The sequence below is a fragment of the Stegastes partitus genome, unplaced genomic scaffold (assembly GCF_000690725.1).
Source record: "Stegastes partitus isolate 25-593 unplaced genomic scaffold, Stegastes_partitus-1.0.2 Scaffold1056, whole genome shotgun sequence".
In the NCBI taxonomy this organism is placed as follows: Eukaryota; Metazoa; Chordata; class Actinopteri; family Pomacentridae; genus Stegastes; species Stegastes partitus.
Window position 1 is genome coordinate 186,799 of NW_007578787.1, and position 26,751 is coordinate 213,549.

General features: G+C 41.1%; 1 protein-coding gene across 1 annotated transcript in view; it reads left to right on the plus strand.

The window, feature by feature from the left end:
- The window catches only part of myripb (myosin VIIA and Rab interacting protein b), a 111,653-nt gene that overhangs the window by 75,276 nt on the left and 9,626 nt on the right, over positions 1–26,751 (plus strand). The window contains exons 3-9 of the mRNA XM_008295535.1: positions 2,512–2,648; positions 16,310–16,396; positions 18,993–19,090; positions 19,371–19,451; positions 20,156–20,317; positions 24,995–25,166; positions 25,762–26,288. Coding sequence (XP_008293757.1) covers positions 2,512–2,648; positions 16,310–16,396; positions 18,993–19,090; positions 19,371–19,451; positions 20,156–20,317; positions 24,995–25,166; positions 25,762–26,288 — 1,264 coding nt within the window. The remainder of the gene's footprint in view (positions 1–2,511; positions 2,649–16,309; positions 16,397–18,992; positions 19,091–19,370; positions 19,452–20,155; positions 20,318–24,994; positions 25,167–25,761; positions 26,289–26,751) is intronic.

Consider the following 26,751-nt stretch of genomic DNA (forward strand, 5'->3'; position numbering starts at 1 on the left):
TTTAGATCAGATCACTCTAGGGAAGCAATGTCATGCTTCATTCATCGAGACGCCTCTCCCACTATCCTAAATCCCTCTCCCCTTTTTTTTTTTTTTTCTGAAAGGGAAAGCTTGCCTATAAAAAGTTTGTGTCGCTGGCATGGAAGAAGGCAGATGGCTGAGCTAAAGTTTGCTTTTACTTATCATCTGTTTCTGTGCCAACGTGATTGACAAGCTCAAACATGAAGACGCTGCACCACTGTGAAACCAAGCTACATTTGAAGACAAAACATATATGCACTCCAATTAAAAAATGCACACATACGCCATGCCCATTGCAGATGCTATAAATAGACTTTTCAACTTATCTTGACTCCCAAGTGATTGTTGTCGTGGCTTAACATCCATAAGTCGGCTCGGCAGAGAGGAAAACTTGGCATTTAAAAAACTTGGAGCATTTCCAAAACCAAAGGCTCAAGGCAGAAAGGATAAGGATGGTTTTAAATGGTGTTTTTTTTTATCTAGTGCATGCACCCTTAGCTGGTGAGTTTTTGCAGTCATTTAGCATAGCATCATGTATGCAGCCATCAAGTGCATATTTAATACAGCAGTTGAAGGACATTTAAAAGTGAGTCATCTGGAAATATTAAAAAGGCAGCGTTTTCAACTAATTCACTTTTTATCTTCATTTCCAGAGTGCCTCTATTGGTGCTACTCAGGCATACAGCTTAATTTGAAAGCGGATTAAGATTCCACACAAGATAACTGAATCTCCGCTGTACCCCTGCTGCACCCTGCTTCCACGTATCTCTCAGTTCAAAGGTTACCCCGTGATGCGCCAACTCATTTCACAGTGCAGGTGGAGACTATTTGTATTTCTGTCTCGTATGATGCCACCTCGACGCCGCGTCGCTCTCCCTGATTCATTTCTGTGCCTTCTTCCTCGGGCTCATGGAGATGGGGGGGAAAAAAAGAAAAAAGAGCAAGGCCTCTTTACTGGAGCTCGGCAGCCACCATTAAAGTGACTAGGTTGACCCGTGGCATGAAATTAAAGAGCTGAGGCCCATTGAGCAGCCTCAGCTGATAGAGGCTGAGGATAATAAATCCAAGGGAGGGAAGAGTGGAGGTAGGTTAAGAACGAGGGAAGGGGAGATGGGGGGGGATGGATGTGGCAGCTCATGCAGCCTCAGGGGCACTCAGGATCCCTTTATTAGCATGGCTATTTTCACCCTCTTCTTCCACAGCCTGTCTATTCATTGAGCAGAGGCATCAACATGCACGCACGCTAAAACGTTCTGTCATGTCCTGGGCGTGCTCTCTCGCTTTCTCCTTGCTCTTTCTTAATCTGGGAAATGGAGTCAATGACATGCAGCAAGTAGTTACATTTGTACAGCAAAGCGTCAGCTCTCGGCCTCAAGCCCATTCATTTATAGTGATGGCAAGTATAAAGAGGTGTATATTGTGATTTTGTTGGGGGCTATTTTCAGCTACGAGTGTTAGAGGATAAATAATAACTTATGAATTTATAGTGCACAAAATGCTCAGAGAGGCAGAAATGATACAAAACGTGTAATTTAAAACATGAAATATGCACGTTTGTGTGTCTTTGAAGTTATCCCGATGGTCACTGGAGAAGGGAGTATTTGTCAGTGGAAGGGATTTGTATTATTTTTGTGGACTTTTTGTTTACAAAAAGGCTAACTATGTACGAGCGGGTACACAGTGTGCGCTTGTGTCTCCTCGAACAGCAAATCTGTCTTTGTGTGTCGTCTTCGTGCGGCCTCACAAACGTGTGTGACGGCGGCACGGAAAAGCAAACGGGAGAGCAGGAGGGACCGCGAGATTAAACACAAAGTTGGCCGAGTTTCATGCAATCCAATGCAACGCTGGCGCAAAGGAGAGCGCTTTTTCTGGGGGCTTTTCATAACCCTCTCCGTTATGAATTACTGCTTACGTAATCATCTGCTCTGTGCTGAGGTCTGACTGGTTGGCATTCAGGCACCCAGCAGCCTGCAGACCAAGAAATGAGGAGAAGCCTGGAAAATGATGCGACACCCCACCTGAAAACCAAACGCACAATACACTGCAGAGATACCAACACACCTGTGCTGTACACAACACTTCTCAAATTTATAATACAGCCCACACAGATAGAGAGAGGCACAATTGAATCCCGTTAAAAGGCCAATTATTTGCTTTAAATCAAGGGGCAGGTCTTTCACTATGACAGCAAACACAGACCTGGCTGCCTTTTTTTTTTTCTCCTTGGATAGCATCCCAAAGAAAAGCTTCATTTCTTTTTCAAAATGATCACAAATGTCTATAAGTTCTGGTTACGCTCCAGCTATAATAATTAAAAGACACTCAACTTACAGAAATGTAATGGTTTTGGCTGAAACACAAAGTTCTAATCCTGGTGTAATTATAATAAAAAATCAAACTCCTGCCAGTTTCATTGCCATCTGTTCTTTTTGACTTAATGTCATATTTTCTTTCTTCCTTCCCCCCTCTTTCCTTCATTCTCATTTGCAGGATTTTGAGGACTCAGTCGCTCGAATGGTATTATAACAATGTGAAGAGCCGCTTCAAGAGGTTCGGCAGCGCCAAGGTTCTGAAGACTCTGTACAGAAAGCACATTATCGAGAGAGGAGCACTCTCTGATCTCCCAGGTAACATCCTCTTCTCTATTTTTCTTAATCAGTCATGCAAGGGCTATGTCATGTTGCTATTGCTTTGTCATTTTATTTTTATCTTATAGTCCTTCTCTTCTGCATCAGTTCTGGTTGCAGAGCAGGATGCTGTCGCTGGCAGCGTTTGTGTTGTAATTAAAGCGATTTGGACAGAGATGTATGTTAGTCTTCTTTAAGTTGAAAAAAAGAGGGAGATGTGTGGTTTTGGTTGGACATTAAGAGCAAACAGACAAGCTCAGTTGATTGCTCATTAGTCTGCTTTGTTAATGATCACTCACTATGTTTCACACATTTTGCTCTTTCGCTCAATGATTCGCTTAATTGCTTTCTCGTTGGCATGTACAAACGAGGATTTTCTCACTCACATGCAGCTCCGGCTTTAACTTCTGGGTTGATGATGTAGCTGTATCTCGCTATTACTTCTTTGTTCACCTTCTTTTTTTTTTTTTTTTGAATTATTTCACCGTAACGTGACTTATTTGTTTTTGAGAAATTCACTTTCTGTCATGTAAATATTGCACTTTTCAACTGGTGAGTGAGGCGGTGTTGCTGTGTGCCAGAGCTGGTAATGGTGACAGACCGCGGCTGAGCTCCCCTGTGGACTCGCGCTGCCGGTTAATCTCAGGCTCAGGCCACTTTGCGTCCATGCAGGACAGCAGCAGGACAGCTTTTTTCAAGCCTGCCGCCACTCTCCCCTCCCCTCCGCTCCACATTACATTGTTTTGATCCGGCTGCATCATGATCGCACTGCGTCACTGGCTGACAACAAGGCATTATTTCATACCCTGCAACGTGGGATTAAGTGGATGAAGAGAGCACAGAGGGATAGATGAGGTCAGACTTGAGGCATAACTGGATGAGTTTGAGTTGAGGGGATGTTTAGGAATACACCATGACCAAAAAATTTTGTTTATTCTGTCTGGGGATTTGATAGGCCTGAGTGATATGAGCAAAATGAATACAAAAAACATGAAATCCACTACTATACAACCCACACAGTAGAGGAATTCAGCTGCAATACAAACTCTAACTGGCTTGTGATGCTAAATTTAAGGCTGCTACTGCAGAATTATTCAATTCACCCATTGACAGACATCTAGCCATCTGAAAAGTGAAAATTGCTAACTTGTTGGGCTAAAACATCTTTCTATCTTTGCATGGAAATTCACGTTTATTTCACAAAGCAGCTCAAAAACACTTAAATACAATGAGGATACTAATAAGATGGTTGAAGTTATTAAGAGTTAGTGAAAAATACACAACAAAAAAGTTGTTTGTGTGACTAAATGAAGAAATACCTGCAAAAATAATGATGGGGGTAAGAGCTTCATTTAATATACTGTATGTCAGTCATAGTCTGGAGGGTGAGGAAGTCAAAATTAAATATATAGAAATGCCCATCATGCAGGCATTTTTTTGACATTTTAGAGTTTATTTTGCACATTTGCACAGTAGGATGTCTTTCTGAAGGTTGGAAGCTTTCACAGGACAATCATGATTTTTTTTGTGACTGTAGCTTCTGTTCTAAAATGTTTCTCCTGTATACCTCCAGTTTTCTGATTTCCTCTTCAATTTTGTCCCCCTCAATCATCTACTCTTCATCCTACACTACTTTTACTAGCTCTCTCCTCTCCTCTCCTCTCCTCTCCTCCATCATCTGGGGAGGAGGAGGAGGAGGAGGAAGGATTATGTGACTCGGCTGATGGTCTCCCAGCTTGCATAAGCCCAACAGATTACACTGCTTCCAATTCTCAAATACTCGCATCGCCGCTCCTACTAACTGGCTAGCTGACTGGCCATATGATATGGATATACTGTGACGTGTGTGCAGTCCCTCTATGCCGCCTGTGTGCATCTTGATATTAAAGCTTTGGTGGCTTATACAGGAGAGCCTTAGATGTACTGCCTGTCAGACATGTTTTCCCTTTTTTTTCCCCAATTTTGTGTATTCGTGGCTGTGTTTACATGAAAAAATATCTTGTTTTTTTCATCCCTCGCCCACCCTCTTCATGTTATACATAAGACTAAATCAAAGGGGATTTTAAAACATGTCAAAAAGAAGCCAAGGCTGCATCTGTGGAAAAAAATGTGTCTAGCTTTTACTTAAAAAGTCCGTCTATAATCTCTTATGCAGCAAATAATAGCTCATGTCAAGTGTCTTGACAAGTATATAACAGTAACAGATTATCATCATTGCTATCAATACTTCTGTGCTTTCTAGTTGAACAAAATATAATGAGATTTTAGTTCAGCAAGAAAATCAGCGCTATGTTGGGGGGAAAAAATCAATTAGATAAAGCTGTTGCCCATTATCAAACTGATGTTACACCATCTCACTTGTTCTATTTTGCTCCAAGAAAAAGAGCTCTTATTTTGTAGCTCTGAAACTCAGCCAGAATTTTAATACCAGTCTCTTCTTGCATATAGAAAAGCAGCCACAGGAATGCAAAGCGCTCCCATAAACCATTCCCCCACCATATGTGAAATATAGGCTGCTTTTACACAAGTGCCAGTAAAAAATGTTTCATTTTTTATTATCACCAGGGGGCCAGTGCTGGCGAAATCAATTCTATACCGATGTGAAATGTCAGCTGACATGACAGACCGCAAGAGTGATGAAACTGTTTTACATCTATCATGTCCCCAAAGAGAAAACCGTGACCTTCAAACCAACAGAAAGAGAACAGGCGGTGAGCGATTTGTACTTTCATGTCCATCTTCTCTGGTGGAACGGAGTAGGGCTCCTGTGTGAACTGCAACAAATATCTTTCTGTCAATGTGTGCACATACAGAGACACACATAGATAGTGTCGCTTCTGCATGATAGCTGTGAGCCCTCTGGAGTTCTCATGTTAAAAATGAATGAAGTGTTGACCACGTGCTCTGAAGATGAACAAATAGCATATCTGAGCAGAAAGAATGAAGGCTTAAAGGAAATCGTCCACCTATTTTTCTTTTCGCTCTCCTCAGAAGTGATCTGAGTATCTCACTAAGTGGATCGACAGATGCCAAGCAGCGATCCAACCGTGTGATAAATTAGTGATTGATGCCTTTGATGGCAGAATGGCATGAAATCAAACAAATGTGTGCAGCAGTTGTGTTTTAATCATACATTAGTCTCCTCGTAAACACCGTCAAATTAAAAACTCAGCCTGCAGTCGGCAAGAGGATACATTCTTAGATGTGACAGAAAACAGTGGAGATCCTCCACAGAGTCATGATGAAAGATTAGAGGGAAAAAAAACTGTCCTCTTACATGTAATAAGCACATGCAGTGTGACAATGATTAAATGAAATGAACAGAATATGAATCTGTTTCAAATTTGATACAGGAAGTTATTTGAATTTTAATAGCAGAATTAAAGCAATTTATTTGATATGACATGAAGCGATAAATTGTCAGTTCATTTCAGTGCAAATCATTACACCATGCATGGTGGTAATGTTGCCTCACAGTGAGAAAGTTCTGGTTCTGGCTGGTTTGGGCCTTTCTGTGCGGAGTTTCCATGTTCTGCTTGTGCATCGGGGCTTTTCTTCATGAGTACCACACTCTTAAAAGCAATTCAAGGGAGCTAGTCCCACCACTTAATTAAGAGATACAAAATCTAATTTATGATTTAGATGCAGTTTTGAGTTGCAAACATGATTTTTGATGAGTTGGGTTGGCATAATGTTGCTAGTTGCATCAGCTTAACATTGTGTGTAACTTAAATTTCTACATTAGTTGCTATAAAAGTAAATTCAAGTTGACTTAACATAATGAGACTGGCTTGTTAACTTAAGTTTTCTTCTTATGGGATTCAGGATCTCAAGTCCACTCCCCTGTCCTAACATGTACAGATCATTTCAGATGTTAAAGCTGGTAATTTAAAATACATTTGATTGTAGTGTTAAATTTGGTTTGTTGGTTAAACGTAATTTCTTCAGAAGTTGTCATGACTCACAAAGAGTGATGCAAACTTTTGTTGTTGTTTTTTTCTTCTTTTTTTTTTCTGTTGAGCAGTTTCTTCTAGGTCTGAATGTGAATCACATTTACATGGGGTTAAGGTAGTGAATAGACTTAATGCACATCAATATCGAGGGTTAATACCTTAAGAAAACAACATTTAAAATGGTTAGCACTAGTGATGCACAATATTAAAATTTCTGTCCGATACTGATATCCAATATTAAGATTTCTGATATCAACGATAACCGATATTATCGATTTCGATTTCTGTAAGTAAACACGGTGAGAACGTAAAAACTATTCAGAAGAAGCCCATACCAAATTAGACCATATAGTCTTCTTTATTATTTAACAAAAGTAAACATATTTAAACATATTTAACATTCAAGTTCAAGTTTTTCACATCAGCTAAATTTGTTCATCGAACCAATACAATGGAAACAATACCAATGTTGGCCGATAGCGATGTGGTCACCGATATATCGTGCACGTCTAGTTAGCACTAACTAACATATTGTCTTGTTAATTTAATACGTACGAAATAGTTGTGCAAAAATAACAGTTTGTAGTTTTAGCGGGGCTAGTGCCAGATACCTCACAGTGACAACAAGACTCCTAGACATCACTGCACTGACTAGGAAACATTATTGTCCCTAACCCGGCCATACAATCACAATGTGTTGGTTTTTGTACTAATGCGTTACAAGGGAAGAATGAAGCCTTGGTGGCTCCGATGGCTGATCTGACAGGTGCTGATTGTTGAGGCAGGTACGAAAACAGGAACCAGGAAGTCCATCCATCCATTATCTATACACCGCTTAATCCTCATTAGGGTCGCGGGGGGGCTGGAGCCTATCGGAACCAGGAAGTTTTGTCTAATATTATACGTTGCGAACAAACGTTGAAAAAAAAATCAAGACTGCTATTTTCAGGTAAAACAATAAAATGTATGTATTCCTCAAGCACAGGCAAACAAACAGACCGATAGTTGTCAGCTCTTTCTGTGCATGTTTCCATGGTTGTGTAATATAAGCAAGACTTTGTGGATCTTGCTTTTTATCAAACAATGTAGTGAGCTTCAGACGTGCTAGTAAGCAGATTTTGTTACTTTTGGACACAGCCATGTAGCTGTTTCCTATCTAATCTAAGCTAACCATCTCCTGGCTGTAGCCTCATATTTGCTTTACAGAAACATGTAATCTAATTCTTGGCAAGAAAACAAATAAGTACATAAGCGGAGTGAGCCAAAGCTGCTGGTATTATTGCAGCACTTCTGCTTTTCAGTATATGTTTTTCTCTGACTCTGCATCTCTCTAAAATGTACCAAAGGAACATTATTCCGCTGTGATAAATAGGAATAAGCACAGTGGCCAATACTTTTTTAATTTGTACAGCAGCTCAGCTATTCATCTAATACCTCCATCACTGTCATTTTTTTGACATTACTCTCTGCTTCTCTCGTCTGGTTTTATGGTATTCACCACGAAATGCAATGTGTTGAGTCAGTTATAAAGATTCAAGAGCAGGAGTGATGGATTTTTTTTTTTTTTTTTTTTTTTGACACTTAAATCTCATTCATTTCAAATGAGGGATTACTGATGTCCCACTTTTCTCCTGCCTTTTGTGTTTGCTGTCACATCCTTCCAAATGTCTGTGGCAGGCTTCGTACCTATCCAGTGAGATGACGGCGACAGGAGAAATGCTCAAACATATTATCACCTTCAAACATGCGATATTCTCCCAAGTGAGAAATTTGAGAGCGAGGGGAAGCGAAGGAAAAGGAGTAGAGTGTTTTGAAGCTTTCTGTAGCCGCAGTCGTCTTTTCAGTGCAATCACAAAGGAAGACCTGATGTCCTTGCGTGTGTGTGTGTGTGTGTGTGTAGATGTCTGCACTGCATGTCTGATGTTAATACCGCTATTTGAAGTAAATAATTGGCTGCCCAGTTGGTTTTGGCTAATTAATCAGTTGTTTGTTTTTTTGGTGGTGACTGAGATGTGAGTTTTCTGCATGATACGGTTGCTTTGATGAATAGAACGTTAAAATCATACCCAAAAGATTCGGAATAAACAAATAAGCTGTCGACAGAAGCTGCAACCTTGCGAGATGAAACATTGTTCAGTGTTTTGTAACATTTGCTTACCACTGATTGCTTTCAAATCTGCACAAGTGTTTCTGAAATCAGGCCATTCTTTGTCTTAACTGTTATTTGTTATGCGATTCTGGTTTTTACATCTGCTAGCCGCAGCAAGGCTAAATCAATACAAAAACCAGGGTCAGTGTTAGAATACCAGATAGGAGCTACATCCCAACAGAGTGAGCAATGTGCACTATGCTGGTGCGATCCGTTTCTGCCCATCAAGTGGTTACTTAGCCAAAAACCTCAACCTTCTACGCTGAACTACAGTGCAGCAGGTTAGATGTGGCTAATCAAGTGAGTCAGCCACACTTCAATGTGAACAGTGACCTCCTGATTCACTTGAGATTCATTGATGGCTTTCTACAGCATCTTGTTAGATAAATCGACTCCACTTTGGCTCAAGTGTATCGGGCGTGTGTGGGTATATTGTCACTTTTGGGATTATTTCTGTAGTCGATGTTCTTTTAGCTGAAGTCTCGGCCACTTGGACCTGTAAGAGCTGGAGGGCAGAATGTTAAGCAGGAGCCCAGAGCTGGTGCTGTTGAAAAGCAAACAGCTCCAGGGCTTCAACCACATCGGTGTCAGGAATGCAGCTGTTTGCCCTCACGTAGACGTGTCAGCTCGCGTGCGTTCGTGGACATGTGTGTGGAGAATGTAGAAAACGTACTTGGAAAATTCTGACCTTTTTGCAGTTGCGCCTGGCTGATGCGTTTTCGGAGGATGTGTGCAGGATGCAGAATGCGCTGGAAACGAAGTGTGACAGTTCATTTTCCAACATGCTTCCTCACATTTGTACAGGAGATTTTGTGCTCCTTTTCATCTGCTGCAAAAGTCTGGAGATCTCAATGAGTCCAACACTGAATTCTCAGTTGCATTTTCACAAAATTTTAACGGTTCAGTTTCATGCAGTGGTTTCTGTGGTATTTTCTTCCTCTCTTGGCTGAACATTTTCTACCGTTCCCAGCTGTGTTCTGGGTCATTATCCACTATGTTGTTTTGTGCCCTGGTTCATGTATTAGAAAGATTAGCTAAATAAAAGGTGCTTTATAAGTCGTCAAATCGGTTCTTTTAACTGAGCGCGGTGGCCTCCAGGTAGCACTGGTTTCTAAAAATGTAAAAATGAATTAGTAAAAAGCTGTTACTAATTATTTTGCTCCCTCATTTTGCATTTCACCTCCATCATTTGAACTTTAAAAGGGCATGTTTGCCCTGGGACCAATTAAATCAGGCACACGCATGAACACACACTTCTCGGTGCTGCATGCACCACCTGGATGGTGAGCAGTTTAGATTAAATCATTTTATTAGGCTTTTTTTTGTTTTGTTTTGTTTTCTTGTATATGTTTATGATGGATTTAAATTACATTGGCATCACCGCAACGAAAACTGAGTAAAACTCCCCATTATCTCCCAAATTAAAGAGCCGAGTAAACCTAATGTGGGTTTGTTTACTCTCCGCTACCACCCAGCCTGCCATGATGTAAACAGACATCTTGTCGGTTCAGCCATTGTTCTGAGGACTTTGTTTATGAGACTGTGTGTGCTGCCAGATGCTGTATTGTAATTGAAAGGAAACCGTCTGGACTCTCCTTCCCCCTCCTGCTGCTGCTGGCACTTGGAGAATGTTAGCTCTAAGTGGAGCTTTACTGCCTCCTTTATTTATACATCCTCACTCTCTCGCTCGCTTTTGTTCCCTCCACATAGCCCCTCTTTATGACAATTTATTTATTTCAATCAACTCAAACTTAAATTGTTTACAAGATTATATGATTCTGACCAGAATGGAGAACTTTCATTGCGTTTGCATGAAGTGCTTCCATTAAACTGTACTGTTCACCTAAACTATGTGTACACTGGCTATAGGTTATATTACAGCCAACACATGGAGCTATGAGAGGACGCTGAGGTGTGATGTTGCAATAGCAATATGTTGACTACACATAGTTTTTCACCTAACCTGCAATTTTGTACATAACATTTCACTGTGCAGTCCATCCATCCATCCATCCATTATCTATACACCACTTAATCCTCACTCGGGTCGCAGGGGGTTGGAGCCGATCCCAGCTGACTTAGGGCAAAGGCAGGGGAGACCCGAGACAGGTTGCAAGTCTATTGCCGGGCCACACTTAGAGACAGACAACCAAGCACACTCACATTCACACCTATGGACAATTTAGAATCCCCAATTAACCTCAACATGTTTTTGGACCTTGTGGGAGGAAGCTGGAGAACCCGGAGAGAACCCACGCTGCACGGGGAGAACATGGAAACTCCATGTAGAAAGATCCTCACCGGGACGCGAACCGGCAACAGTGCTACCAACTGCGCCACCTTGCAGCGCCCCTACATATGTCTAATTTAATTAATCATAATCAAATGGATTCATTTCATGAGACAGAATCGATTGCACTTAAAGCACAGTACTTTTATTAATTGTAATGTGTTGTTCACATTCATTTTTCTCAAAGAATACAAATGTTAACTGTGTACAAAGACCCGTAAGGCTGTAGGCTAAGCTGAGCTAAATCCTGAAGTCAGCATGTTGACATGCACATGGTGACAATATCAACATGCTGATCTCTAGTGGATATAATATTTACTATGTTCACCAGCTTGGTTCAGAGTGTTTGCATGGAATGTGAATACGTCTGTGTGGATTCTCAGTCATCCAAGTCATAGTAATCCTAAGTGCTTATGTGAAAGGCAGCTGTATTTCTTTTTGGTTTTTGAAGTGACTTTTTCAGCTATAACCAGCTGGTGGGGAGTCCTGGTCATGTTAGCCTTGTGTTGGTAATAAGGGTTGAGTCATGTGAGTAGATGGTGACAAAAAATATCTAGAAGTCCCCACCAGTCAATTAGAACAAATGAGCCTCTTGGAGGACGTGTGACACCTCCTCAAGGACCAAAAGATAAGTCCAGTTGCCTTCTACGGAAGCACTTAGGATAAATGGGAATGTGTATTTCCTTATAGGTGGTCACTCATAAATCAATCAATACAAGCATTTTAGCAAGCTAGCGTTTAGTAGTCTCTGGTGTCGACGTTGTGAAATCAAAGGTCATCATTTATTGTCAAGGTCTTTATGTTATGTACATGTATCTTTGTTGCTGGGGAGCTATTTCATGTTGGTAAACTAACTTTCATGTAGCTCAGCATAATTGTGGAGGTTACCTAAGGGTCAAAAGGTTAAGGTTTGAGGCCAACCACAGAAGATATGTTTACACCCCTAAAAGGTTTTTTGTCTTTGAAAAGAAGGACTCAGCATTTCTCACATGGTGTGAAACACTGCACCATAAGGTTTAGACTTACAACCGATTTACAGTGAGCCAACAGGAAAAGAGTTTGTGTTCACTGTGAAAGCTGTTACATTTGTACGTCTTAGTTGGAGGAGAGAGCAGTGAGGTCCTTCCCCCGCTGTTGAGTAAGGTCTGTTCCTAATTGCAATGATGTGCTTTCACTCTCCATATTGTATGCAATATCAAATTTGCAGACAACCCTGCAGTGTGTTTATTTTATTGAATTGTAGAACCCAGGCGTAAAATGTCCCTGACAAAGTGCACCAAAACCATCTAAACATCCACCCCAACCTTCACCCTACTAACAAAGTTGCCAACTCTCGAGCTGCTTGTGTAAGACGCTGGCTCCCAGGGTCTGTCTTGCACTCTGTCAGAGCAAACCCCAAATATCAATTGTTGAGATTCACCAGTGGATGTAATCAGGAGTGTAATCCAGTTTTTTGCTATTAATAGGAGCTGATTTTGTGGTTTTCGTTGTTGGCACTGCAGCCTCACAGACAGACCTAATCCGACTGGCTGGATGTTCCTCCCCATGTCAGTGTGGGTTTCCTCCAAGTGATTCAGTTTCCTCCCACGCTTCGAAGGCATGGATTAAAGTGGCCCCAATCAATCAGCTTTTTAAAAAAAAGTCAATAAAACATTTCACAATACAAGTTCTGTCTGTGTAGCTGCATTTTGTGGTAGTTGTAAAGTTAATTTGTGATGTGATATTACACACAATGAGACAGCAGGACTGTCAGAGATTCAGGTTTGGTTTACAGTGGGAGGTTGATGTGTTTAAGAGCCACACTGCTAGCAAACCTCTTTTTTTAGTGACAGCTGAAAGCATTCCATGTTTATATTTATCCATTTTAAATGAGCAAGGAAATTGCATCCGATTTGTGTGTACAGTGCTCTCCAATTCCTCATATTTTAGTGGAAAAAAGTCCAATTACATGTACCCGGCTTCCTGCCAACAATCCCAAAACACAATGGATTTCATTTAAAAGTTACTGTTGTGCAACTCCAAACTTCTTTCGTAATATTTTGTCCGCCAACATTTTGGAAGTCGCATTAGAAAATTGCATTAGATTTCATAAGTGTCCCCAGTGAGACAGTATATATGTAGAGAAATTACTAAAAAGGAAGTAGAGAGTAGACATGAACTGGACTGAGGAACACACATGCCTTCAGACCTTCCATCACCTCTGTAATGACGGATTCCTGTGCCGTTCAGAGGCATCTAATGACAAACGCATCCCTCTGTTGTCTCTCACTAGTCACCGGATCGTAGCTGCCTTGTCATATATGAGTCATGGATGACCAGCAGGCATGAATGGAAACAATGACAAATGAAACCGTGATGCGGTGTCTCCCTTTGGCAGCCATTCTCATCATATAAATGCTGTAAAGCCTAGTGATATGAATCATTTCACCACATCTGATCGTGTTTGGTGTCTGAAATAGGACAAGTATATATTTTACTTAAACCAGCTATGAATATTTTATGGTAAAAAAAGAAATGGGGAGTCACTCACCCACCTCACTGAGTGAATTATCGCTGCACTCTGTCTCTTTGTTTTTGCCTATGGAGGGTTTTTTTTTTTAGAATCTTTCATCTCATTGTTTCGGTTTCTGTGATCGACTGCTTACCTGTTTATCACCAAACGTATTTCGAGCTGCAGCACGCAACTGTTTATTATCAAGCAAGCCCTTAAAAACCCACATTCTGGCCAAAACAGTTAGCAACCAGTTGGTGAATGCAGTGAAGCATTTAGCAATTAAATAAGCAGTTTTCTCCCTCTGGAGTTGGGGAAGAGAACGTTAAGTTCGCAACTGTTTTTTAACCCTAATGGGATGATAAAAAGTTAGATTTGCATTTATAACTTGTTGCAAGAGTCCTAAAAGTTAATTAATGCAAGTTTAGCTAAAAGTTCTACCGTATAGAAGTATTTTTTTTAGTAGATATGTGATATTATTTGGGATTTTATTTAAACTACTGATTGTAAAATGTGTAGGAAACATTTGCTTTTGCTTAAATTGGACTTCATTTACCTCTTTGCATACGGTTGCATAGAGTGAACTGTAAAAGCAACCGCAGATTCTGCATATAAGACAGCCTGCTGCAGGCTGTGTTCATTTGATTGACAGAAATGACTTATTCTCTGTGTGTGTGTGCAAGTCTTACCTACCTTCTTCCCAGTCAGTGTATGAGTCTTTCGTGGCATCTCACTTTCCCTGACAGCAGTCCTTTTGTGTCTACATTGTCCTGAGCTGCTGCAGGTAATTTCCCCACCTATTGTTCCCTTCCCCACCGCCAGAAACTATAATTCAGCTCTAACCAAGCGAGAACAGTACAGCTCTGTTGAATGCTTCAGTCCAGGAGAAGACAACTCTGGGAGGGACGAAACGGGTGGAGCGTGTAATGGTTTGGGAAACTTGTTACACCGTGCTGCGACTGGGAAGACTGGGCTCGTAAAAGGAGGTACACGGAGCAGAGCGATGCCGAATAACACTCCCCCCATGTAGAGCGAGGCAAACACACCTTTAGGGTGAAGCTGCCGTTAAGGCGGTTGCTGCCTGTAGTTTGATGTGTCGAGAAACATCAAGCATTGTCTTTCCTGGCTGAGCTACAGTGTGTCACCACATGTCAAAGTGAAGCATTGTAAGAGTTTGTGATTGCTGGCTTACAGGCTCGACGCTAAAATGTCGCAGAGCTTTGACAAACAGCAGTTCATCTTGCAGTAAAGCTGAAATAGTGTAACATATCTGACAGCTGGCTGTGTTCCTGCAGCCGTCAAGGGGGGAAAAAAAGGAAGAAAATGCCAGCTTCTTTGAGTTTGATGTATTTGTTTTTGTTTGCTTGGTTTTAAACTTTCATGCCTGAGACTAATTAAACCCTCTCTGAAGTCTTTTTTCTTCGGAATATTTGTGAAATAAACATATTTGCACTTGTGGGAGATAACAATAATTCATATAATAGTAACATTACAATTTGGAAGAGTGATTACTTCGTAGTGGCGGGCTGTTTTTTTGGCAGTGGCAGAGATCAGCGAATGGCTCTTGAAGCCAGACACGCACCTAACCACCGGGAGTATTCATCTGTCTCTGTGCATTCAGCCAGTGACTACACTCCGTCCAGCAGGAGCAGCAAAAAGGACAAGATTAACAGCAGTGGCAAGGAGGTGGGCCAAGAACTGGGAGTCATGGAGTTTGGTTGTGCTTGTGTTTTCTTAGCAGCAGGAGCTGAGGTGCTGGAACACGGCCGGGGTTTGTGGCTAAAAGTTTGGTTTTGCTTTTGGCTCTGGATATTAAATGGAAACGAGCTGAAGTGAGGATCAGAGTCGGAGCTGGAGCCAGAGGGGGTGTTGTGTTATGTTTGGGTGCTTGTTTGAGATGGACTGTCGTGATGTACCTGGAGTGTGGTCAGTCAGGGAGCTCGCTTCCCCCGTGCCTTGGTGGTTTTGGCAGGTACCCCTCTTGTGCTGCCTGACAGTTTGTCTTCTTAATAAGCTGCATGTCTAAGTATACGCTCTTCATTTTTACAGCTGGACTGATGAGAAGGCCACAATAAATGGGAGCCACAGGAGAGATATCTAACAGGAGTTAATGGGCCACTAAGGGAATATGAGGTTTTGAAGGCGGGGATGTTGTAACCGCCACTCTTTCACTGGGCTTTCACGGCTCTTTAAGTCGATCTGTCTAAGAATTATATCACAAAATTTCCATTTTGGGTCACAGGAATGTCCCTTTGCTGTAACTCTAGATTTTTTTGAAAAGGTACTTGCACAAATATCGCACAAACCCACAAGAGACTTGGCCTGAATTAGCAATACAGAAAGCATACCAAAAATAAAAATAAATAAATACACCGTGTGGCGATGCTCACGTCCTCTGAGAATATCCCTTTAAAAAGTGCCAGCATGTGATTTGTTTGGAAGGCAAAGGGAATTATCAGATGAATTGTCATTTTCTTTCAACTGTCATTTTGTGTTTTTACTCACAATTTTAGGGGAAAAGGCACCAAGTAGAAGAAACAAAACAATACAATTGACAAGATGACAAAATGGAGATGGGAATAGAGCTGACAAGAGTACAAAAAAGACATTTAGTGGCCTTGTGTGCAGTGTAACCTACTTTTAATGTCGCAACAGCACAAAAGGAAAGTATGCAGCTACCTTATTACATGGTATGATATGTGCGGAATATTTGCGTTTTCCGTGACAGGCGCCGGTTTGAGAGCTTTTATCTGACGGCTTCATTTCACTCTGTTGCAGAAAGCAGCGTTCACGAGGGAAGCACCGGCAATGACAATGATGGCAGCGTCTGCGGCAGCGACTCCGTCTTCTACAAGCAGAGCGAAGGTGAGAGATGACGAAAAAGCAGCATTTTGTGGCACTGTAGATGGGTAGTTCCAGCCACAGCTATAATCAACACTACTTTTTCCACTTTACAGTTGTTTTCTAGTGTGCTGTATATTGATTTGTCCTAAAGTAGTTTGGGTTTTTTCCTAAAAGGCTGAGCTTTTCTGTTTATTTCTCATTAATGTTGCCTTAACAAGTAGAGACAGACAGGGATGTAAGCACATTGGTACTCAAATTAACTGCCCACACGTGGAGTGACGGCCCTCTTTTAATCATTAAATTGCAAGCACATTAAAATTCACGTGCACGCACTCGAACATAAATCCACTGGATACACATAAAACCGCTGACGTGCCTTCATGCAAATGTACACACACATTAAATCAAAGCCTCCTACTCGCCACACACTGCTTATACCATTTACACGCTCGCCTTTACACACAAATAAACATGCAAACTAAATATGCGACTAAACAGCCCCAATCTAACAATGAAGCCAATTCCATTTGTTTATCAGTAATTATGAGTTGTTTGTGCAGTGATCAAGATCTGCCATTTAGATAATGGCAGCTCTGGAAAGGCCCACAAACAAACACTGATCTGTGTTGGTGTGTGTTTGTGGGGTCTTGATATTCAAATGGGCCACACCAGCAGAAACTCTGTTCTTTCGGTTTGATGAGCTGAAGCTAAGAGAAAATCCACATTTCAGTTTGTGTCTGTTTCCAACTCACCTCGCCGTTGCCGCTTTCATTGTATCTATATCTTCAATCGCCATTCGAACACGTCAACCTGCATGTTTCCACAACTCTCGCTGCTGCAATCAAGCAGCAATTCTTTATAGGGCTTCTGTTGCCTTTAGATTCCCTCCACCACCACTCTCCTCTCTTCTTGAAACGCCTCCTGATTCTCTTTTTGACTCAGGCATGTTATCATTAGCTAACACATCACACGCTGAAGCCACGGTGAGTCACGTCAGCCAGCTGTAGGTACTGTTCATTATATTCGAGTTGTTTTTGTTCAGTGTCAGTAGACTCAGGCTGTGGTGGACTTTTTTTTTTCTACTAAATTATTATTTTGTTACTTTTGCCGTGTAATTAATTGCCACCATGAGCTGTTTTTCACTGTCGCTGCTGCTTCGATTCTTGAATGTTTTTGATGAGCGGGCCAAATGACAACTTCTTATTGTTTTAAGAACACAGTGAGAACGCGCCCCTCTTCCCACACACAGTAGTTTTTACTTTATGTCTCATTCGCCACCCAAAAACTTTAAATCCCGTTCTCGCCTGGTAAAACGGTCATCACAGTTGAAATGTTTCTATAAATGTTTAGTATAGAAATATGACACTGATAACCATCTGAACATTTTACTCTCAGAAGAAAACTACATTTTTCTAAATGTGTTGAAGTTTCCTGTCATATCTTTGGACATCTGATCTCATTTAAAGATCACAATAATCTTATGAAAGTCTGAATATGATTACTTTTGCTTTCTCGTTTCGTCTGAGGAGTCACCAAAAGGTTTACAAAGAAACAATGCTGTATTTTTCATTCATTTCATTTCATTTCTACAATTATTCTTTTCATTTTTCTTAGTGTGTGTCCATAGATCAACCTTAAACCATCAAATATTTGTCAAATCTTGGGGTCGACTGATGTAGTTTTTCAGGGCCGAAGCCAATTATCGGATTATTTGTAATCAAGGAAGCTGGTAACAGATATTTGAACCTTAATTACATTTGTAGTAAAAATGAAAATCTTGCTGTCAAAATTAGAATAACAGAAACTTAGGCAAAAAAAACTTTGTTGAAATGCTTTTGTTTATTTATTTGTTAACTAAAAAAACTTTTTTTTTTTTTTAACATTTATCCTTCAGTGTTGATAGCTATTACTCATGAAGTGTAACCATTCCGACAGTACTGTGGGTGGGACATTGCTTGGCTACGGATGTGACTACAGATAGAAAAAGCTGCATAAGATCCAAAGTAGCATTTTTTTTTTTTTAATCTGGAATTGGTTTTTTAAAAAAAATAACAAAACCATTATTCAGAAAATGCTGATCATTAGAACCAATAATCAGACTGACCGACCCCGAGTCAAATCACAATATGATGAGTGAATAATACCAAATAAACAAATATTTTCTACTTGGTACTAAACAGAAAGTACAGATGAGGTTGTTGGGAATGTTTTTAATGTGACAAGAACACATTTTACTTTAGATCTTATGCTGCAGCTACATGTAAAGTTAAGACATCACCAAAGATATCACAACTCATCCCGAGGGGCAACATGAGTATCAACCCGTCATGGTGTGTCATCCAGTAGTTTTACTCCAAACTACCAAAGTCAGATTTACTCCAGGGATCACTAATGTCTCTAGGATTCATCCCTGAGGAACTGTGAACATCAGTGCAAAATTTCATTGCAATCCATCCAGTATTTGCTGAGATATTTCAGTCTGGACCAACATTGCCATCCACAGAGTTGTTGCTGCCACCACAGCTGAACTCGGTGTTTACAGTTTCCAGGAATCACGCTTTCTTTGACAATGATGTGTCCAGATGTGTATGTGTGATCTGTGTGTGTGTGATACCAGGTCACAGTATGGCAGAGACGCTCACTGTCGCCCTGCGTGTTGCTGAGGAGGCTATAGAGGAGGCCATCGCTAAGGCAGAGGAGTTCAGTGACAGCTTGGTGAGGCGTCCCTCTGTTTCTTTTCTTCCCACCAATCCCTCCATCCCCCTGCCCTTTATTGTTGTGTTTTTTTATTATTATTATTATTTTCTCCCTGCTGTTCATTCAGTCCCTCCTTTCTCTGCCATGGCCTCTTACTGCTGTTCCCCTCTTTCCCTCCTGTTGGTCTCAGTATCAGCAGGAGGCAGTCATGGTTTTTGGCTAAGACATCTGCACAGACCCTCTCCTGGTAATTCACAGTGGCTTTGATCAGGATATATCTGTGTGTGTGTGTGTGTAGGAGAAGCAGAATGAGGCTCGATATCTGCGGGACCACAAAGAGGAGCTCATAGAGGAACTTGCCACAACCATCGTACAAAAAGTAGGTTGAGTGTATTTTATTTTTTACAGGTTGATTTTTTTTTTTTGTCCCCTTTATGAGAAGTCTGATCCAATGTTATACGTCAGGCTATAATCCAACTGTGCTTTCACCTTGACAGTGTGATTAGTTCACCATTGTAATTTCAAACAAAAGCTTTGTAGTCAAATGGCAACTGATATAAAAATCTTTTTATTTTGAAAGCGAGAATACAATATTATTGGAGAAAAGGGTAGAAAGTCTTTGAAAAATGATAATAGAGTTTGCCAGAATCTGCATACCATTACATTAAAATTCAAATGACAGCCGCTTTAATTTTAATTATATTTCCTAATTTGCATACACACAGTAATGTGGAGACAAAGGTTGCAGTTACGCGACCGCTTTTTAGTTCTAACTAACATTTGCCAGCCATAAACTCATTGGAAGTGAAATATTAAATGCTTTATTTTTTTTTATCTCCACTTTGAGGATAATGTTACGGGAAAATTCAAATGGAGACTGGATTATTGGTTTTAAATTTTCATTATAACAAATTATTCATGGCTAAATATAAAATGCTGTTACAGGATTGTATTTGCGATCGCCAGTTTGCATTTATTATTATGATTTATTATTTAAATAAAACATATGTGAAATTATAGCTTCTATCATTTTCTCTCTCCCCTCATCTTCTTCTCCTCCTCCCGTCTTCCGTTTCTTCTCAGATCATTCAGAGGAGGAAGCGCTCAGAGATGCAGACAGAGTATGACTTTGTCTGGCCTCAGCCTCAGTCTCTGATCCAGCCCAGTGAACTGTCCTCTCCTTCTCAGCCTCACGCTTCCTCACAAGGACCACAAGACCCCCTCAAGACCTCCTACTCTCTCTGGGTGAGTCTGCGTGTCGCCGCTCAAACTGTCACAACACTGCAAGCCATTCACACGACCAAAGGCATCCATATCTGGTTGTGTCAAAACAAAAATTGCCCTCTTAGTGGGCGTAAACTGAGTCTCCACCAAAATGATTCGCTCTTTGATTTTTGCACCATGTGATTTTTTTTTTTCTCAGTATACAACCATGCATTTCTGTGTAATTTTTCTGTGTTTTGCCAGACCGGCTGTGGTTTTACAGTGTTTGCCAGCTTTGAAGAAACACAGGAATGTTGTCTTTGGCAGAAAATCGCTGTAACCTTTCAGTAGTGCAGGTCACATGCAGTCATGTGAAAAATACATCCCATGGAAATTGTTGCAGTTTGATGACCAGCAAACTCTTGATCCTCGTTGAAACAGTGCCTACAGGTAAAGATGGTATTTCAACACAACCACAGGGAAAATGTGCATTTTGGGTAATTTATATAACATAAATATCAGTATATTAATTATTTTTCTGTGGCCTAAGCGAGTTTCGTCCCCTTTCGCAGAAATAACTTCATCTAAGTGTTTTGCATAATTGTTCAGCCACCCCTGACACCAGCTTTTTTGGCCACTCTTTCCAACAAAATTCCCTCAATTGCAAGATTTTTGAGGGTTTTCTTGCATGTCCTGCTTGTTTCAAATCCCCCCCTCTCCACATCATTTCAATGGAATTAAAATCTGGGCTTTGACAAGACCGTTCCATGACCCTCCATTTCGTCTTTTTGAGCCATTCCTCCGGGGATTTGCTCATGTGCCGAAGATCATTATCCTGTTGAAAGGTCCACTTCTGTTTCAACTTCAGCTTCCAGACAGATGGCCTCACATTATCTTCAAGCCCTCTTTGATATGATGCGGAATTAATAGATGAATCAGTGACAGCAAGCTGCCCAGTCCCTGAGGCAGCAAAACAACCCCCGAGCCATAACATTTCCGCCACCATGTTCTACAGTCGAGCTTCTTCTCCTGAAAAGCTGACTTTGATCTGCATCAAACAGGCCTGCTACTACTGTGGCCAAATACCCTTATCTTTGATTCGTCTGTCCAGGGCGCATTATTCCTAAAGGCCTGCATGTTTGTTCATTGGCAAACTGAAGTGTTGCTCTAATGTCCTTTCTTTCCTGGCACGACTCCGATGCAGGTCAAATTTGTGCGATCTCATACAATTTGACACCAACAGTTGCAGAGTTACTTGAAGATCCTGTAATGAAAATTTGGGGGTTCTTGGACACTTCCTTTTCAGTCACATGGTCCGTGCTCTTGTGTGAATTTCCTGGGTCAGCCTGTCCCGGAAAAGCATTTGAAATCCTTTTTTTTCTGAGAGCATTATAGAGCTCTCCATATCTTGGCATGATGACACCACACATTAATAGTGAAGCGAACAGCAGACATTAGATGTCAGAGGTTTAAATAAGACAGGTTACACATGTCACGCCCCGAGGAGGTTCGAATCATTAGCACCTAATCTGGAAACCCTGATTTAGATTTAATGGATTTGAAGGTGTGATAAATGTAGGGTTGCACTATATTTTTTCCATGTGCACTGTTTCGATGAGGGTCAAGTATGTGCCTGTGTGAATACATTGCAAACTCAACAGTTTAAATGTCACGCATTTCATTTTTTCATGTGACTGTAAGTGGTGATGATGTGGTCCTATTTAGTTTTTTGCTGTGGTCTCTTTCTTACAGTTGTTGTAGTGCATGCCGGTTGCAATCAGACAGAATTAAGCAGCAAGATTTAGGAATTCTCTCCTCTTAAGCGAGCAGGATGTGTTTCGATGCTGGTTCGGTTCCAGATTAAGGATGTTAGAACTTGAGCTAATTAAAAGGAGAGTTTTGACTTGGTAGAGATAAGCTCTCTTTGAGTTTTATCTCTGTGTTGCCGTTTTTCTTCGGGTAACGGCTAAAACACACCAGTGAGCAACAAAGTAGACCCTCAGGTGCGTGGCTAATAGCTCTTTTTATCACTGTTGTAAGTGGATTTTCTCCTTCAGTAGACAAAAGCAAAATGTGGAAAGTATTCTGAATGTCATGCCAAGTAGGAGTCTGACTGATATCTTAAAGTAGGCCAGAAGAAAATACAAAATGACAGTTAACCTAGCATTGTTTCACTAAAACGTACACACAATATGGCAATAAGACAACACAAAGTTACAGGATGTGATACACATAACAACACACACACACATACACATAAATCAGCAATACACACGTACCTGGCATCGGTTCACACTACAAGTCAGCAGGGACTCCTGGAGATTTGTCATCGTCCTATGTGTGAGCAGAGCATCAAAGCGGTACTCCCCGAGCTTCTCAGTTCTGTTTCCCGCTGTTTCACTCAGCCAAGATCAAAGTTCTGTGAAATACGCAGGGATCCTCCTCAGCTGCACGGCCTGCCACGGGATGAGCTCTGTTTATCAGCTCTCCGCAAACACACTCACTGACACACAATGCATGCAAATTAGCCCTCACAGACGTACCGTAGTACTACAACACTAAACCTTAATGTTGAGTCCCACCCATTTTCAGGATGGATGTTTTCTCCCTGTAGATCTTATGTAATTTTTGTTCCCTTCAAGGGGCTGCTCAGTAAAGAAACAGGAAAGCAGGCCCACAACTATAAGTGCATGTCACATGGATGTAAAACCAGGGGTGATGCCGTAAAAATACATTAGGATGAATTAGTTAAGGTCTTCTGAGTGTGTGTGTGTGAAACAGAGAGAGATAAACAGGGAGAGATATTAGACTATCATCCTAGTTTATTATGAATGTATTGTTATTTACTACACACAGACACATACACTCACAGAGGCTGCCCTTATTAGCCATTTGCTTAGTTGTTTTGTAGCTCCACCTGCTGATGAGAATGGTAAATCACAGTCACAGCAGCTTTTATTACAGGAATTAGGTTAGCCAGATGGAGCGAATGCTCTCCTTACTATAATGTAATTACTATAGATGGATATCATTTCTGAGTGTTTTCTGGCCAAGTGCCATTGTCTGTGTCCAAACAGCATTTCCATCACTACTGAGAAGTTTATTCAACTGAGATGTCTGTGAAGATTCTCAGTCATCCAGGTCATGCTCATTTTGGTTGATTAGTTGTAGGAACTGGACTTGCTTGAGTTCATTGAAGACGTTTCACCTCTCATCCAAGAGGCGTCATCAGTTCTGACTGACTAGTTGGGAGTTCCACATATTTATATCCTAAGGAGCCATTAACACCTGAGTTTCGGTTTCAACTGAGGGTTGTTACTCCTCCCCCTCATTATGTGAGGTGTTAGTGCTCCCCTTGCCACAGCGGGGTTCGTTAGGGTCCTTTGTGGCTAAATGTGAATGGAGTTTCATTTCCCTGTCCCCAGGAAGATGAAATTAATCGATTAATCTACCAGAATATTCAACTGAGAGTTTGACTAAATTTTCCCATCATGAAAAATCCATTTGTTTAGCTTTAAACTTCTGAACCCCAAAACCTACTCACAGATTTCAAAGGCATGTCATCTTTAAAAAAAACAAAAACAAAACAAAAACAAAAAACACGAAAATGACACCATTTACAAACTAAAAACAGTAAAAACAGGAAGAAATGACAAATTTAAGCTTTTTGATGGTTCCGTCTGGAAAAATTGACCAAATCTGAGTTTGACATCATGATGTTTTATAAAATGCACTTTATTCTACATGTCTAATTTGAAAAATCACCAAATCTAGATTATTTGCACGAAACAGACAATGAAATGAAATGAAAAGAAACTCGTGACAAAAATTCAGGAATTTTCACATGACCTGGGATGAACTGTAGGCTGTGCTTACACAGAGCAGACAGGAGACAAATTAGGATGTACATCATTAAATATCTGTTGTATGTAGAGCTACCTTTTTTCCCCCAATATTGGTGACACCTGAGAAATGTGTTGCATAATTCTAGGCTTTATCCATTTTTGTAAAACAAATATTCAAAGAAATTGAAACTTCTCTTTTTTTCCTAATTTAAGAGACATTTTTGAGCTCTCTCTACCTTCAGCCATGGTTGTTGTTTCCACAGAGGTGCAGGACTTTATATTGCAGTGAAAAATGAGTCAACAGTGAGCAAAAATCTGACAGGACATGATTTTTTTTTTAAAAATGGTTATAAACTGGTTGGGGGCTGCAAGGTGGAGCGGTGGTTAACACCATTGCCTTGCAGCAAGAAGGTTGCCAGTTCATGTCCCGGTGAGAAAACCCGGGATCTTTCTGCGTGGAGTTTGCATGTTTTCCCCGTGCAGTATGGGTGCTCTCCAGATTCTCCAGCTTCCTCCCACAAGTCCAAAAACATGTTGAGGTTAATTGGTGATTCTAAATTGTCCGTAGGTGTGAATGTGAGTGTGCTTGGTTGTCTGTCTCCAAGTGTGGTCCTGTGATAGACTGGTGACTTGTCCAGAGTGTCCCCAGTCCGCTGGAATAGGCTCCAGCCCCCCGTGACCGGATTCAGCGGTGTATAGATAATGGATAATGGTTGGAAATCAAAACATCTTCACTGAAGTTTTGCTTCTCCAGCTGAACCCAACCTCTGACCTCAGCTGTGGCGTTTATGTCAGCAGATTTACATGTACGTCTGTGTCATTTTGCTCATATTTGCGTGTCTCTGCCTGTGTGTTTTAATGTGTGTGCTCGCAGCGATCACGATCAGCGTTCTCCCTCACCAGTGACGACTCCCCAGAAAAGGCTCCAGAGGAGGAAAGTGCCAGAGCAGACGGCAGCGGCTTGCAGGAGTGCACTTCCCTGAAGAGGGAGGCCAAGGCCACGTCTTTACCCAGCTGGAAGAGCATGGATCGCCTGGACAACTCGAGTAAATATCAGACTCAGAGACTGTTCTCAGCAGTTTGCCTTTAGTCAGTTCTCTCCTCTTGGGATTTTATATAAGATACATTACTCATTCGCTTTAAAGATTCCTCTCTAGTATCTTGACAGATAATGACGATAAATTTACATACTGCGTAATAAATGCTCTCAGAGGAGACACACAACTCAATTATGAAAATTGATCTCTGAATTATATGATAATATGCCCATATAACTTCAGTAATGCAAGAAAAGCCCATTTTTATTAAACGTTTTCAGGATGGATTTACTATTTACTGATTTCTTGCTGTTTATGCCATTTTTATTAGCCTTCTTTACCTTGCCCTTTATAACCACATCCCAAAATATATCTTTAAAGTAAAAGATTGAAGTGTTTGCATTCTTGAAGTCAGTCATACTTTCAATACCAGTATTCTTGAAGAGTTAATTGTGAAATGCTCTATTTATTGCTACAGTTTAGTTTGCTGCCCTAATGTTTCTCATGCTTGCACCCCCACACAGACTTTCCACAAGTACACTTGCAAACAAAGTGAAAACGAATAGTTTCTCTAAACTTGCTCCTGCTGTTAATGTTCACCCAGGTGCGTCCTCCGTGCTGCAGAGCCCGGACGGTAACTGGATTGCTCTGCACAGTTCTCAGCTGTCTCGGCCCAGCCTGCTCACCAAGAGGAAGAGCCTGGTGTTCAGCGTGTTGGAAAAGGAGTCCGGCGTTGTCTCCGCGTACGACGAGATGGGATCTGACTCCGAGGAGGACGATGAAGGCGGCTGGGGTGCGGCGCTGAGACAGTTCCGGCGCAAACTGTCAGACGAGACTTACTACACGGACTCGCAGCACGACCCCGAGTGGACTTACACCCAGCACCTCCCCGTCACCTCCCCGTCCTCGGGCCAGTACACCAACACCGAGACTCTCAACTCGGACTCCGAGGCCTCGTCAGTGTTGTCCGCTTGTCCTCGCAAACCGCCTCACAACCTGATGAGGAAGAAAGGGCCGCCAGATACGCACCTGCACCCTCATCATCAGCCGCTCTACCACCAACACCTTCACCAGAACTTCTCTCCGTATCCAGTCCACTCCGAGGCGCTGGATGTGAACTTTAACCCCAAGGTGATATGATTTTACATCGTGACAGAATTTTGTTTGTAATTCTGTACTATTACATGAATTTACACTTTATTTTATATGTCAAGTGAAGCTGGTTTAAATTGTTTATCTACATAAAAACATAAAAACTAGGACATTACTTTGCAAAAAAGCACATAACACAAGGAAAAAGCAGCAGTACAACAATATATTTTAAAAAAAGACTCCATGAAAAGTACAATCTTTGTGTAAAAACCAACTTTACTGTGCGTAAAAATACCAGCAAAATGTACCTAAAATATCAGAAAAGTAGCCCCTGTGACTTATTTATTATATAGCATCATTAGATTGTTAATATTGATGCATAAATGTGAAGCAGCCTTTCTAACTGGATGAGGAGGAGCAAGTTTTAGCTGCTTAGTTATTTAGTTTAGTCCAATGTTTCTTATCTCAGGGCTTGAGCTCACAACAAAGGATCAGAATGATT